General features: G+C 33.8%; 1 protein-coding gene across 1 annotated transcript in view; it reads right to left on the minus strand.

Annotated features, from left to right (window-relative positions):
• Positions 1–17,696, minus strand: part of LOC150095700 (ankyrin repeat domain-containing protein 13D-like) — a 131,825-nt gene that overhangs the window by 39,541 nt on the left and 74,588 nt on the right. Inside the window, exon 8 of the mRNA XM_090409945.1 lies at positions 7,568–7,634. Coding sequence (XP_090266071.1) covers positions 7,568–7,634 — 67 coding nt within the window. The remainder of the gene's footprint in view (positions 1–7,567; positions 7,635–17,696) is intronic.

Genomic DNA, 17,696 nt, shown 5'->3' on the forward strand with positions numbered 1-17,696 from the left:
GCTTCCATTCACTGCTTTGTTGTTTCATTGTAGGGTCATAGTGATACAACCAAGCTTCATTTGCTGTAATGATGCATTTTAAGAAGTTGTCACCTTCTTGTTCCAGTCTTTCTTTCCATTCTGTGCACACATCCACTCGATGCTGCGTTTGCTCCAGTGTCAAGAGTTTGGGAATCCATCGGGCGCAAACACGTTTCAGACCCAAATGTTCAGCCATGATTGAGTGAACATTACACTTCCCACAGAAATATTCAGGATAACGTGTAGCTGGCGTACTGTAATTCTGCGATCCTCCTTGATGATAATCGCTGCTGTGTTAATCATTATCTCTGTGATGGACGTTGAAGGTCTTCCTTCATGTTCAAGATTGTCCACATTTTACCTTCCTTCCTTAAAAGCTTTATGCCAGTGAAAAACACTTGCCCTCGACATTGCTTCATCGTGGAAAGCTTCGCGTATCATGTTAAAAGTGTCCGATGCCGATTTTTGCAAATGCACACAAAATTTAATCACATAATGCTATTCCAAGGACGCTTCCATTTCGACAACTGGTCGCAACTCGTAGGCGCGCCGAAACAAGCTTGTGTTTAGTCACGTGACACTCTGGCACATCAGTCCATATACGCCATCTATCAACCTCTTTTGTTAATATAGACACCAACATTTCTTTATTTCACAGAAATTAATATTGTGATGAGTGGTTTCGTGACAGTAAAATTAGTCTTATTACTTATTGAACAGCCCTCGTATAAACAAAATAATTTTTATAAATTTCATTAATTTATTTTCAAATCTTTATCCATCTTCATCTTCACTCTCAAAATTTTCTGAGAACTTGATTCTTCATTAGAAACGAAGTCATCCTCTGTACCGTGAAGAGAATTACTAATGCCACACTTCTGAAAAGATTTATAATAATTTCTGGTCTCATTTCATTTCATGAACTCTTTACCTATTCACACACCTGCGAAATTAAGGCCTTCTTTCTCCTTCCTGTAGATGTTTTCTCAGAATTTGGAGATTGCATCCAACTGACCCATTTTTTCCCTCATAAATGCTTTAAATGGTTTGTTTATTGATACATCTAAAGGTTGAAGCATGGAGGTGAGTACTCCTGGGATTACAGCTATTTTTGTGTTCATTTTTCAAAGATCATTTGTAACAGCTTCGTTTTATGGCATCTAAACTGATCCTACGCTCTGATGTAAACTGCCAGGATGTCTGGGCCACACCTTCTTTATCCATAACTTAAACCCTTCTTCATTCGTCCATCCTTTTTGGAAACGAGCCTGTGTATCTCAGTAGAAGTGCCGTTTGCACTCTACAGCGCTTGACCTACGAAAGGCATTCAAATCTAGTCGCCGACTAGAGGAACTTTTTCTAAGCCTTTTCTCGACCGGTTCCAGAGTTAGTCAATCTCTGGCATGGGCTAGCGGGCTTGTCCTCCCAGAAACTCGGGTTTTTCGTCCTGTAAACTCAAGAAAATCAACCATCGAACCCACACTATTTTCAGACATTAAATATATTGTGTTAGGGACCACCAGATGATGGCACTTACTAGCTGCCTTCTTCACTGTGTGCCAATTAATTGGTGATAGCCTTGGGCCAGCTATCTCTGATTAGCTACCAGTGGAGATTGAACTGTCCACTCAGTCTTAAAAAGTTAGATAGGGCTAAAAAACGGCCTTGCCTACTAACTGTATGGGAACAAAAAGGCATTAGCTGTTTTTTTTTTTTATGAATGTAAACTCCTTTGGGAAGTTTTTATGGACCTTATTTTTCTTTTAAAAAATTTAAAAAGCTGGAAATTTTGTTCCATCTGCATATCCCGACAAAACAACAGTATAGTGAGTTTTTTCATGACTAGAAGTTTCAATAATAATATATTTTTTTACCTTTGGCGTCAACAGTCTTGTTCGAGGGTACATCAAAGTCAGAGGCACTTCATCCATATTAGCTATCTGTGAAAGTTCAAAACTGCCTTGTTTCCTAGCATTTATGATAAATCTGTGAAACTCAATAATTTTATTTTCAAATTCATCTGCCATTTTTGTGATATTTTCATTTTTGCAGGCATGCATAAATCATTTCTCTTCATAAATCTAAAGCACCATGATGGCAACCCTGTAAAATCAATGATATTTCTTTGTTGCCAATAATTTTGTTCATTGAATAATCATTTTTATCGATACACACAACCCAATCTTCTTTGATCCATTATCCAAGTTTTTTTGCCTTCTGTGGAGATTGTGTTTTTTAGAATTTGCTTCTATTAATTGCTGCTCTTGTTTCCTCCAAGTATGTACCATTTTTTCTTTAGGAAACAGAAAAAATGGTACAAACTTGGGGCAATAAGGCCCAAAGTGACACTTTGGGCCTTATTGCCATTATTTTTTGCATTACTCAATCACACTACACTTAAATGCAATCATACAGCTATATCTGTACTTTGTAGAATCCTTGAGTTATAAAAAAATGTAAATATAATAATGTATTGATTACTAAATGCATGACCATTAGTGACCATACAACTATTCAAACTGATCACACATTACAGACAAGTGATGATGCACTGTAACTGCACATACATTAAAAAACACATTGGTGTTAAGATGTATTCAGCTTATAGGATGTATCCTAATTTTCAGATAAATTTTAGGTACAAAAAAGTGTCTTATAAGGCAAAAAATAAAGTAACTATCAACCTATTGCTCTCACCTCAGTACTGTCCAAAGCAATCAAGAGGGTCATCAACAACCAACCTATTTGACAACTGGAAACTATCAAAATAATCAATGACCATCAGTATGAATTTTGCCAATCAAGATCCACAGTAGATCTCCTTGGCCCACATTGCCTACTTCTGTACACATGCCATGTGGAGAAACATACTGTTGCACTTGACATTTCCAAGGCATTTAATAAGATCTGGCATTGAGCACTTCTCAGCTGCCATTTTATAGTCTGCCTTCCTTCCTCTGTAAATGGATTGCAATTTTCTCTCTTCACATTTTCTTGTTATTACATGTGTTCCTCGTGACTGTTTATTTCACCCATTCTCTTCCTTATATATGTGTGTGTGTGTGTGTGTGTGTATATAAATGATCTGCTCTCACTGACCTCAAACCCAAATCAACAGATTTGCTGATAATAGTATTTTCCACTCATCATACTCATGTGATAACTTGCAATGCCCAAATATCTCAAGCTTCAAAATCTATGATAAGTGCCCTAAATGCTCATATCCTCACCCGCATGCACCTTCAACTTCCAAAACACAGTTTTGACAGTTTTCTCACACAAAAAAGGCCTCCGTTATTTTCCATTTACTTTTGATAAAGTTCAACTTCACAGCCAAGACAAAATCCCTCTTCTCTGATTGACTCTTACTTTTCTTTCCTGGCTTAATCACATTATTTCTATAGCATCTTCAGAGTCCAGAACTCGGCACCCTTTTTCTTATAACTTGGAAAACTGCTATCACATTTGGGTTATGCACCTAAGACCCACACCCTCTCTCGCTGACAAACTCTCTTCAGCCACCGTCTCATAAAAGATCAGTTTCTGCATTATCTCTCTCTCTCTACAGATATTTCCATAGGTTCTATTCAGTTCAGCCATACTAAAATCTATTATGCATCCATTTCTACCAAACCTAGAGAAATGCAAGCAACAGCTGCCCAGCATCCTTTTATACTCCAGACCTAGTGAATCGATTACTCCTAGTCACCATTTATTTCATCTATTTCTGTTGTGTAGAACAGCCATCCCATTAGGAATTTCTAAAGGACTACAATCTCTAGGATTTTAAGAATATCAAAAAATTGCTTATTCAAAATTAAATGGATATTGAATACAACATTATTTCTTAGCTGAATAAGAAACTCAAAGATAGGAAATCTAATCTAAGGGTTTCATGCCGAATATAGAAAACTATATAAAATTCGGCGAGTCCAAGCATAAGCCAACACCTGGTAGTGCAATGCTAGGACAACTCGTAGTAAAGGTGGAGCAAGCTTCGATCACTGTTCTTAGTATTTTCCCATAATGTAAAACACAACTCCTAGGAGATGTATTACTGTTCTACATTATGAGAGAAGGTCACTACCCAGACCGGTTTCAACCTTTTTTGAGGTCTCATCAGTGAGTAGGTAGACCTAGATGTAATACTAAGGTTACAATAGTCAGAGCTCATTTCTTTACTGTACGAGTTGTCAAAAGGTGCACAAATACAATTATTGAAAAAAGAGCCAACAGGCTTCACTTTGGCAAAGTAAACTTATTCAAAATTAAGATATTAAATACCACATTATTTCTTAGCCGAATAAGAAACTCAAAGATAGGAAATCTAATCTAACAGTTTCATGCTGAATATAGAAAACTATATAAAGTTTGACGAGTCCAAGCATAAGCAAATACCTGGTAGTGCAATGCTAGGACAACTCGTAGTAAAGGTGGAGCAAGCTTCGATCACTGTTCTTAATATTTTCTCATAATGTAAAACACCACTCCTAGGGGGTAATCAATATCCACTTAATTTTGAATAAGTTTACTTCACCAAAGTGAAGCCTGTTGGCTCTTTTTTCAGTAATTGTATTTGTGCACCTTTTGACAACTTGTACAGTAAAGAAATAAGCTCTGACTATTGTAACCTTAGTATTACATCTAGGTCTACCTACTCACTGATGAGACCTCAAAAAAGCTCAAAACCAGTCTGGGAAGTGACCTTCTCTCATAATGTAGAACAATAATACATCTCCTAGGAGTTGTGTTTTACATTATGGGAAAATACTAAGAACAGTGATCAAAGCTTGCTTCACCTTTACTACGAGTTGCCCTAGCATTGCACTACCAGGTGTTGGCTTATGCTTGGACTCGCCGAACTTTATATAGTTTTCTATATTCGGCATGAAACTGTTAGATTAGATTTCCTATCTTTGAGTTTCTTATTCGGCTAAGAAATAATGTGGTATTCAATATCCACTTAATTTTGAATAAGTTTACTTTGCCGAAGCGAAGCCTGTTGGCTCTTTTTTTCAGTAATCAAAAGATTACTTTTCTCTTCATCCTAGCCAACATAGGACATTTATTTGCTAATATATTTGCTATAGGAGTTGTAGCCTCTTATGTGTGGGAGTGATAGATTTTATTTTATATATATATATATATATATATATATATATATATATATATATAACTGAACAATCCATTGGAGAAATCCTTGGAGGAAGACAGCCAAGATGAGAGTATTAAGAGGAAAGAATGTTGGTATTAGGTGATATTTCTTTAAGATCCTAGAAATAGGTTTATTTAGGGCATTTATGGAGGAGGCAGTTTGATGGTTTGGGGAGGCATCTCGGGTGGACACACTGACCTGTATATGCTTCCTACCAAACCATGAATGTTTCAACTCATAGAGACAAAGTCATAGAGACAAAGCCCTACAAGATAATAATGCATTTCTGCACTGAGCAATACTTGTGGACCAATATCTTCAAAAAGGGAGTATTGTATGTATGGACTAGCCAGCCAGGTTTCCTAACCTAAATCCTATTGTGTGTATGTCTAGAATGTTCTAGGTAGATGATGAATTGCTGTTCTAACCCCCACCTCTGCAAAACCTTGAGGGACTTAGGAGAGATTTACAGGAGCAATGGTTGCTATTACCAACCAAGCTCCTGGACACCTTTATAAACAGTATGGAACATTGTTGTGAGTGATGAATTGCTGTGGGGGGGTGACCACATTTCTTACTAAGGTATTTTGATAATTTCATTTGACTTCTTGTTTCTGACCAATGTCTTCATGTACCCATTTGTTACTGCATTAAATTATTCACTTATAATTTTTTGTGGGTGTTTCTTTCAAGTCTCATCTCATACTCCTTTTCACCAAACTGCATACAAATTTATCATACAGTTTTTTAGTTATCATGATTTTTCTCTTTGATCCTTAATTTATGGAAACTAGTGTAAGTACATATGACAAATATTGTTTCAAACAATTCATTGTTGACCATGCTACCTTGTGTGACCATTTTTAACCTATGATGATAATAATGATGGCATGTTAGTTTCAAGCTGAAATATTTGTAAATAAAGTATTATTCGACTATTCAAATTAAGTGGATATTGAATACCACATTATTTCGTAGCCAAATAAGAAACTCAAAGATAGGAAATCTAATCAAAGAGTTTCATGCCGAATATAGACATTTTTTTAAAGTTCGGCCAAACATAAGCCAACACATGGTACATGCTAGGGCAACTTGCAGTAAAGGTGGAGTAAGTGTCATTCACTGTCCTTAGTATTTTCCCATAATGTAAAACACAACTCCTAGGAGATGTATGCTTTATACATTATGAGAAAAGGTCACTACCCAGACCAGTTTCGACCTTTTTTGAGGTCTCATCTGTGAGTAGGTAGACCCAAGTGAATACTGAGGTTTCAGTAGTGCAGAGCTTATTTCTTTACTGTACGAGTTTTCAAAAGCTGCACTAATACAATTACTGAGATAAGAGCCAACAGGCTTCACTTCGGTGAAGTAAAATTATCTATATTTGGCATGAAACTCTTAGATTAGATTTCCTATCTTTGAGTTTCTTATTTGGCTAAGAAATAATATGGGATTCAATATCCACTTAATTTGAGTAATTTTACTTTGCCAAAGTGAAGCCTGTTGGCGCTTATCTAATTGTATTAATGCGCCTTTTGAAAACTTGTACAGTAAAGAAATAAGCTCTGCACTACTGAAACCTCAGTATTCTCTTGGGTCTACCTACTCACTGATGAGACCTCAAAAAAAGATCGAAACCGGTATGGGTAGTGACCTTCTCTCATAACGTATAACAGCATACATCTCCTAGGAGTTGTGTTTTACATTATGGGAAAATACTAAGGACAGTGATCGGCACTTATTCCACCTGTACCACGTGTTGCCTTATGCTTGGACTTGCCAAACTTTTATAGTTTCTATATTTGGCATGAAACTCTTACATTAGATTTCCTATCTTTGATTTTCTTATTCGGCTAAGAAATAATGTGGGATTCAATATCCACTTAATTTAAATAATTTTACTTCGCCAAAGTGAAGCCTGTTGGCTGTTATCTCAGTAATTATATTATTCAAGAGTTTTTGTGTTACATGTTATAAATGCAAATAAAAACCTGTTATACAAGTGCTTTTAAAACACACTTATGTATTTTTATAAATGTACTATATTATAAACCAAAATATGTATTATATCCATGCATATGCTTGGGCATAATATGGTGAAAACAAAAATATAATTTCTTATCAACTTTAACATGTTGTGGAATGCACCAGTCGCATTGAATTTCAGAAGCAAATTAGAAATAAGTAAGCACAATTTTTAATATCTGCCAGTTGAGTGGTTCTCATCTAATTTGTCCGTCTTCAGGATGAACATTAAATAAAATTTGTTTTATCTATATAAGTCTTTTTAATAATCATTGAAGAGACATGTACTGTTGTATATATAAATTTTTCTTTAAATAAAACAGTAATCATTATATCTTTAGCAAAATCACAGTAAAGAGTACTTACTTTACATTCATATCCATTTACAATGGCACTTTTATTATTTCTTCTTCCAAACAGACCAGATCTCATCCTATGTATCAAAATGCATACTTTTATAATATGCCTTTACTGAGATCAAAACAAGAAACATGAACACATAAACAACATGAATGCATAAAAATGTCCATATTATATAATTTAATATTTTATATACTTTATATATTAAATGCCTCCATAGCACAATTGGAAGAATGACAGTATGTTGTGCCCTTCGATTGGAAAAGGTCAAAATTTGATTCTCATTGTGATGAGAGGAATTTTTATATGGGAGTTTTTTCAACTGAAGGTGAGTTAACTAATCTCATATGGTGGCAGCAAGGTTTTCTCTCCCAGAAACTCGGGTTTTTCATCCCATATACAGACAAATCGACCTTCAGGATACACCCAATTTACAGACAAAAAAATACTAGTGGTGGTAGTGGGCAGTAGATGCTGTTGGTGTAGATGGAGATGGAGAGTTGTAGAGTATGTGTCCTCCCTCGATGAGTCTTCGGACTCCTTGGAGTGTCATGAAATAATAATAATATAATTTAATGCTGGTCTTCTTGGTTGAGTGAATGGCATCCCTGCTCTCCAACCAACTAACTGTACATTTGAATTGCAATGTGACAGCCTGATGTGAGACCACCATCCTGCTTATTGGAGACCTGAAGTGGCTTGAGAAAGTACCATGTTTGTTCTCTAGAGCAAGGAAATGATTTTATAATCTGTAACTATCTGACATAAGCTAATAAGCTATGAAATACAAAGGATAGAAAAGACTTCAAAACTTTCATTCCCCAGGCAAAGATTTAGACATACAAAACTTAATAAATTATCTTATTTTTGAAACAAAAACAACATGGTTTATTACTCCTTCAGTTTGAATTTTCACAATAATCAAAATTGAAAAATAGATCACGTTTTTTTTTTCACGTTAGCTGCTGATAAACTATGCTCAAGATAATCCAAAATGGAAAGGAGTATGAAATAGAATTAAACCTTAAAAAGACAAACACATGATAATAAATAAAGGAAGTACAATAAAAAAGCAAACTAGAAGTGTTAGGTCATAACATATAACAAGTGGAAACATACAATTACCTCAGATGTATATTCACAGAGATTGGGATTCCAGGGTATTTTAATAATAAGGTGATACATCTTTTAACTATGTGTATATGGTAACTATATGACTTGCATTACTTCAACATTGGCATCCCTTCTGAGTCTTGTTCCCACTAATGGCATTTTAATAATGTTAGTCTTTTGGCTTAACTCTGCCTGCAATATTCAATGGGTGGATTGAGTAGCTCATCGATACTGTTGCCAGTCCCAAGCCCAGATAAACGAGAAGGGTTTGGCAATGGGCTAACAACACATCCCTAGAAAAAAAACATTTTGTTGAAAAGGCTAAACAATATGAAACCGGATTGACTCTATGGAAACAATGTATGTAAAGGAGAAGGTTAATGAGAAATATTATGAAATTCAGACCATAGACTGTCACACGTTATTACAAGCTGGTAAAATGCAAGATGTAGCAGAAGAATTATTGAAATACGGTATGGACATCACATCCTTACAGGAAACAAGATGGAAAGGACAGGTAGTAATTAATAAAAAAGAATATAAGTTACAGTTTAGTGGTCCTATAAAACAAGGAGAACATGAAGTTGGTTATATTACAACAAAAAAGGTCTATAAATCAATATTAGGATTTACACCAATAAATGAGAGAGTATTACATTTCATAACATTACATTTATAAATATTTATGCTCCGATTAAGAATGCTGATGAAAACGTTATTGAACAATTTTATGATGATTTACAAAAAAAAACATGTGAACGCATATCAAAAAATGATGCTATAATTGTATTAGGAGACTTGAATGCTAAATTAGGGGAAAGAAGATATAAATAAAAGGTATTTTGAAGATATAGTCTACATGAAGAAACTAGTGATAATAGTGTTAAATTGTGAATGGACAAGTTTATGATTATTAATATTTCATTCATGATTTAACATAAATTGCATATCCTGAGCTAATTTTACTCTTAAGTAAATTCTAATTTAAATACTTGTTATTTTTTTTATTGAAATAATAATTGTAATTTTTTTTAGTTATTTATTCTTCTATAAATTCATTATATAATTTGTAAATGTATCCTAAGTGGACTGTAATATGTGCATTTTATTTATTGTAAATGAAAGTGAAAGTAAATTTAAGAAATTCTGTAATGAGATTTGATTGGTCATTGTCAAGGAAACGGAGTTAATTTTAGATAGCGCGTGGTGGAGCGTGAGCTACAGTATTCGAAGGGAGAAGGAATTGATATGAACTGGACTGGCTAGAACCGGATTTTGGCAGGAAGAATGAAGGTATTTTATTGGAAAACGAAGGTAAACAGGGGAGAAGCATTCAGGACAGCACGGAGTGAAGTAACGGGTGGCAGTAAAGGGAATTTGGAAATGCCATAAATAAATTAAGAAGGGACCGGGAAATTAATAGGCAATTAGGAATATTTCTATGGAATTCTAAAATTAGGTCGAATTCCAATTGTTTTGAGGAAGAATAGTGCAAAGCTGAAATTAATGCGTAGAAGGAAATAAAGAATAAGTAGATTACCTGAAATGAGTGCATCGAGACTTGTGAAGCTCTATGTTTAATATTTCAGTTATATAGCGAAGATTCCTTTTGAATAGTGTTACTTCAAAGTGATAGTTAACTTCAGTTTTAAGTGTACCTATAGTGAGTCCAATGTGTAAAAAATGTAATCAGGTAAGAGCAGTCCATTTTTTTATATTTCAGTGTAAAGAAATAACAGTTAGCTCCGCCTGATATATCTTAGCATTAACTGTGGTGTTCTACTAAAAATAGCCAAGGATGGAGCTTAAAAGTGTTTCCCCCTTGAAGTGATAACTGCCTCATAATTCTCTAAGAGAGAATTAGAGAATTCTACTTTAAGAATATTTACTGTAAGATTCTGTAACAATGAACTGTGTGAACCATTTTTAATTATTCGGAAGAATGTAGAATTGACAGCTGGATGTCTGATGCCTAATGTTTTATGTTTGTTATGAATATTTGAACTAAGCTGATTTGTATTATCTTGTTTTCAAAGTTATACTTAAATGTACATGTTCTATAGGGTGTCCCAAAATTCACGCAAGATTTAAATTTAGCACCATTTGTGCGGTAAAGTGTTGCCAACGAGAAAAAAAAGACAGCGTGACAGCTGACGGTTCAGGGTTATTAAAAATGGAGCGCTACACGAAAGAACAAAGCATTTTCATTGTTGAGCAATATTTTAAAAATAATGAAGGTTTGGCAGCTACAGTTTGCAATTTTCGTACAAAATATGGTTGGAATAGTGATTTGACTTCACCAACTGTGAAAAGATTAATTAAAAAATTCAAGGAAACTGGATCAATTAGTGATCTTATACACTCTGGCCGTCGTTCAACAGAAAACATCGAAGCAGTTCGTGAGAGTGATGCTGAGAGTCCAGGAACATCAATTTGGCACCGTGGTCTTGAATTGGGCATTTCGAGAAGCTCTCTACAGCGTATTCTCACGAAAGATTTGCATCTTTATGCTTACAAAGTTCAATTGACTCAAGAACTGAAGCCTGCTGACCACACACAGAGAAGAGAGTTCGTTGAATGGATTATGGAACAACAATAAGTGGATGCTTATTTTTCGAACAAAATCATCTTCAGCGATGAGGCTCATTTTCATCTTGATGGCTTCGTTAATTGACAAAATTGTCGCATTTGGGGTTCAGAAAATCCATGAGTGATTGTTGAGAAACAAATGCTTCCACAACGTGTCACTGTTTGGTGCGGATTTTGGGCTGGAGGCATCATCGGTCCATTCTTCTTCGAAAATGCGGCTGGTAAGGCAATAGCAGTTAATGGTACTCACTATCGCGACATGATAATCCAGTTTTTTGTGCCTAAATTGCAAGATATCGATGTGGACGATGTGATTTCAACAAGATGGTGCCACATGCCATACAGCCCGAGAAACAATTCAATTACTGCATGAGTCATTTCCTGGTCGTGTAATTTCCTGTTTTGGTGATCAGAATTGGCCGCCCAGATCATGTGACTTAACGCCGTTGGACTTTTTTCTTTGGGGTTTTTTGAAGTCTAAGGTTTATGCCAACAAGCCCATGACCATCCACGCCTTGAAGGAGGAAATTGAGCGCTGTATCAACGAAATTCAGCCACATTTATGCAAAATGGTCATGGAAAATTTCAGCAAAAGAGTGTGTATGTCCCAGCAAAGCCGTGGAGGCCATTTACCCAATATGCTATTCCATGCATAACCCTATACTGTATACTTTATGAATCAATAATTACAATTTTTAATTAAAAACCTGTGTTTTCTATCAAAATTACTTCTTGCGTGAATTTTGGGACACCCTGTATAACCCTGTATTAAATGTTTATTTCATTGAATTCAATTTGTTGTTTGTCTGATTTTTCTTCATTGCACTGCTCATAAAGTTTATCAGACCTTGTGGAAGCCTTAAATATTTATTTTAAACTCGGCCTGTAAAAAAGTGAGATTGCTAAAGTTAGTTGATGATTGATTCCACTATATTATATAGACTAATCTGAATACAGGGTGGCACGGGATAATATAAATTTCTCTATATTTGGATTAGTAATCAACCAACAATTAATTAAGATAATAAAAAAACAGACATTTTAAATAAGAACTACGTTCTAACAAGATGGCGGATTCAGAACCAGGATGTACGATCCAAAAATAGTCTTACTCAGTTTGCAACAACTAATAAGTTAGGAGTAATGAGCACAAATTTTCCACATAAAAAGATACATGTAGGAACATGGATTATTCTAGCTACTAATGAGTGTAATCAGATAGATCATGTTTTGATTTCTAACAGATAGGCAACATCAATCATTGATGTAGGAGCATTTAGAGGTGCAATGCAACTCTGAACCAGATGTTGGTTGGTGCAAAATTGAGACAAAGAATATCATTAATAAATAGAGGAATAGCCGAAAGAATTGAGAAATGGAATACTGATGCTTTCACAAATAAAAAGACTATAAAATTATACAAAGAAAAAATAGAAAAAGACATTAAAGAATTTGAAAATCAAAATAATATAAAAGATAAATGGAAGATAATTAAAAATAATTATAAATGTAGCAGAAGAAATAATAGTGAAATATAAAAGAATCAAAAGGGAATGTTTGATAATAATTGCAGGAAAGCAATAGAAATTAAAAATAAAGCAAGAAATATATACAAAGAATACAAGAGCTAATAGAGAAAAGTACCAAGACAAGAGAAAGGAAGCAAATTTGTGGAAGTTTTTTCTTCTTTTTTCCACATGGTTAGACTATAATAAATTTAGTTTAATCCTATATCCAAGTGTAAGCAAACAAAGTTTCCATTTGAAGTATCTTCAGGACTGAGGCAACTCGCAGTAAAGGTGGACCAAGCTCTCATCACTACTTGTCTTAGTATCTCCCATAATGCAAAGCACATCTCCTTGCAGACATGTATAATGCTATGCATTAAGGGAAAGGCCACTACCCAGACCGGTTTCGCCATTTATTGAGGTCTCGCCAGTGGGAGCCAGACCCAGACCTCAAAGGTCGAAATCGATCTGGGTAATTGGATAAAGAATTTTTACACTTAGATAGAGGATTAAACTAAATTGTTATACTCTAACCAAGTGAAAACAACTTCCAACATCGTTCTCTAAATCTAGAGTAATTTAATAATAAGGTATGACCTTTTGGCAACTCATATAGGTAAATATGACTTCTCCATTGCTTCCACCTTAGTATCACCACCTCTGAGTCTGGCTACCACTGACGAGACCTCAATAAAGGTCGAAACCAGTCTGAGTAGTAGCCCTTCCCTTAATGCATAGCATTATACATGTCTGCAAGGCAATGTGTTTTGCATTATAGGAGATACTAAGAGAAGTAGTGATGAGAGCTTGGTCCATTACTGCGAGTTGCCTCAGTCCAAGATACTTCAGGAGCAAATTTTGTTTGCTTACACTTGGATTAAGGATTAAACTAAATTTATTATAAAGGAAGCAAATAAAATATGTAATCAAAAGAAAAAAGAGATGATGAAAAGTTAAATAAGAGTTAACACGTAAATATAACAAAAACAAAGAAAAAAGAAAATATTATAAAGAAAATAATTCACTGGTACAAAATTTTAATCCTCAATAATAGAATATAGGAATAAAAAAAAGGAAATAATAACTGAAAAAGAAGAAGTCATGAAGAGATGGAAAGAGTATTTTGAAGAATTATTATCAGAAGAAGAAATTAATCATAATGAAGATGAAGATAGGAATCTGAGTGAATTAGAATAAAAGAAGAAAAAATGAAAGAACCAATTTATCAAGTAGTAATTAAAATTATAAAACAGATAAAAAACTTGAAATAAAAAACTGGTTATAGATGGAATAACAGGGAAGCTTATCAAGAATACTGGAAAACCATTATGGGGAAAAATCTGGCAATTAAAAATTGAAATATGGAGTGAAGAAAAATATGAGTGATTCAATCAATATATAAAAAGGGAGATAAACTGAATTTTAGTAATTAGAGGAATCACATTGCTGAATGTAACATATAAAATTTTATCAAGTTTAATAAATAGATTAGAGCCAAATACTGAAGAATTTTAGGGGATAACCAATCTGGTTTTATACCAAAGAATCTACCACTGATAATATATTTATGTTAAGGAATATACATGAAAAATACATGGAATATAATATAGAATTACATAATTTATATATTGATTTTAAACAGGCTTTTGATAAAATAAATATACAAAAAAATTATTAATGATCTTAAAAGATGGGAAATCCCACAAAAATTGGTTAGAATGATTGAAATAACACTAGAAGGATCTAAGTTAAGGTTAAATTACAAGGTTAACAGAAGTATTTGAAATAAGTTCCGGAGTGAGAGAGGGAGATGTGCTGTCTACAAGTTTGTTTAATTTGACACTTGAATATATAATAAGAAGGTTCAATATAAGAGGCTATATTAATAATAAATCTGTAGAGATTTGTGCATATGCAGATGATATTGTGATAATTAGTAGTACCAAAAATGATTTAGAAAGTAAGTTCAAAGAATTAGATTTAAATACAAAAGAAGTTGGTTTACAAATTAATGAGCAAAAAACTAAATATATGCAATATGGAAGAAATGGAAATAGAATAGATGTAGTGTAATGTAATGTAATGTAGATGGTTATAATTTTGAATCAGTAAATCATTTTAAATATGTAGGATCCCTAAAAACAATAACAAATAACATAGCAGAAGAAATAAATAATAGAATAATAGTTGGAAATAAATGCTATCACATGCATAAAAGATTATTGGGTAGTAAAGCTGTAGATATGAATTCTAAACTAAAAATTTATAAATCGATTATTAGACCACATAACATATGGATGTGAATCATGGACTTTACTCCAAAAAGAAGAGAATGGGTTAAGGATTTTTGAAAGGAAAATAATGAGAAAAATTTATGGACAAATTAAAGAGAAGAATGATAATTGAAGAATAAGAACAAACAGTGAAATTAACAAATTAATAAATGGAGAAGATATTGTTAGAGTTGTTAAGGCATGAAGAATAGCATGGATAGGCCATTTAGAAAGGATGGAAGAAAATAGAGAAGTTATAAATGGAAAATAATTAGACAAAGAAGAAGAGGAAGACCTAAAAAGAGATGGTTAGATGAGGTTGAGAAAGACCTTGGAATTCTTAAAGTTAAGAATTGGAAAAGTACTGCACCGAACAGAGTAGAATGGAAAAATATTGTGAAGCAAGCCAAAACCTATGAAAGGTTGTAGAGCTAAAAGAAGATGTCTTTGAGGTTGATTCCAGGAAGTCGAGTAGTTCTACTTGGTGGTAGATTTTGGTCTGTCAATGAGTAGAGCCACCAATGAGAGTTTGACGAGTTCAGGAGTGATCCTTTTGGGCCAAAGACCCCCCCAGGCACTTAAACAGTACCTTAATAAACATCGAAACCAGTCTGAATAGTGGCCCTTCCCATAATGTATAGCATTATATATGTCCAAAAGGATGTGTACTTTGCATTATGGGATACAAAGGCAATTAATGTGAAGATAATTCATGCACAAACTTTGTTTGCTTACATTTGGATAAAGGATTAAACAAGAATATAATTCTTAAATTTAATTTAAATTATAACTAAGTGAAAAAAATTTCTACTACCATTATTATATGGAAACTTCCATGTAGTCCATAGAGTCATTCATGGAAAGTCCGCGTAAATCATTATTCATAAAATGCCTACCATATCTCTCTTTAAACAAACACACCTTTGTTAACCACACTTCACACAATTTCCTGAGGGGATTCCTTATTTTTTCCTTGTATGGCATTTACTGAAAATCTTCTGGATTAATCTTATATAATCTTTACTAACTTATAGTTAGTAAAGATTAACTAAGGGAAGATGTGACAGCTGGTTTGGTTGATTTTAGCCTCTCAATTTATAATACTCTTAATGCTACCTATGCTTAACTGTATTAAGAGGAGGAAAATAGCCAAGCCTATCTGCTAATGTGCTGCCCCAAAATATTAGTGGGTTTTCAGAATGGTTCCAAACACTGACAGACAAACAGAGAAGTTTCATGGCATAATAGCAGCCAAGGAAATATTCAAAAAATATTTAGGTTACACTTTTGGAATCAGCATAAGGAAATTTTTAAACTACAACAACTGTTTTTTTGACTCAACTATTTGCATATTCCACCACCCAGGTATGAAATAAGCTAATTACCACCATCTGAAGTGTATTTATTTTAGTTTCATGGTACATTGGAGCACATTCTGAAGATAAAATAACACTAGTATATTCCAAAAGAAGCAATAAGTAAGGTAAAAAATCCAAAAAAGGGGAATAAACTATTTACAACATAAAACATGTCAAAGAATCACCATTTTGTAAATAAACCAGATGATTATATAAATTCCTCTTCTGATTTTTTTTAACTTGTCAGCCAAAAATTCTCATACTTCATGGATGAGTAGACAAGTACTTTTTTTGTTTTCAAGCCCTGATTGATCATGTAATATACTATTCCTATGATTTCCACAAGTTCACTTGAGTGAACTTGTGGAAATCATTTTAAGCTAGAAAAGCATTTAGGAATGAGAAAAGTGAAGTTAATTAAAAGAATCAGTCAGGTGAGCTAGCTAAAGGCAATATCATGGAATTTTCCTTTTCTAGTATTACCAGGGAAGGAATGATTTTGCTGGATGTAGATGTAATAATGGTAACCAGTGTAGAAGAGAGTGGAATTATTTGTGATTACTGTGTTAGAATATTTAATGCAGAAGAGGATGACTATAAAACAAGAATGGAAATGACAAAGGGATGTTTTGAATTTTTAGCACTTTGGATGTCAGAAAGGCAGTAGGACTGGGTGAGATCTCACCCAATATTTTAAAGAAATATGTCCAGAGAACCATCTGTGCCACTGACATTAAATTTAATGAAAACCCTTCAACTGGAAGGACTATCAAGGGATGATAACAGAATATGATAATGCTACTGCATAGAAAGTATTAAAAAAAAAAGAAAGTATCAAATTATAGGCCCATACACATTTCTGCAATGGAAGTTAAGATATTGGAAAACTTAAATCTTGAGTGGAATACAGTTGATGGATAGATGGATGATAACTGGATTAAGATACTCTATGAAAGCAAGCATGGTTTGTTAAGGAGAGACTTGTTTTAATAATGTGGTTAATTTGATATGTAATCATATTACTGCACATACAGCAATACTTCTAAATTTTGCAAAGGCTGTAGGATAATACCACAAGGCAAACTGGTTATTTAAATTTAGGTAAATTTGACTGATTAATCAGTTATTGGGGAATGGCAATCTGATGGTTATTAGAGATGATTAACTGCAATAACAACTGTCACAGAAGGAAATGTTGCATCAATGTACTTTTTATAATCTGCTCCAAATTTTCTAATATTATAAACAGCATACTTCCCAACCTCCTCAAACAGCATCAATAGTTGCATATAAT

This window comes from Typopeltis vanoorti, chromosome 20 (assembly GCF_054136105.1).
Source record: "Typopeltis vanoorti isolate ZY-2024b chromosome 20, IOZ_Tvanoo_1.0, whole genome shotgun sequence".
Taxonomy (NCBI): domain Eukaryota; kingdom Metazoa; phylum Arthropoda; class Arachnida; order Uropygi; family Thelyphonidae; genus Typopeltis; species Typopeltis vanoorti.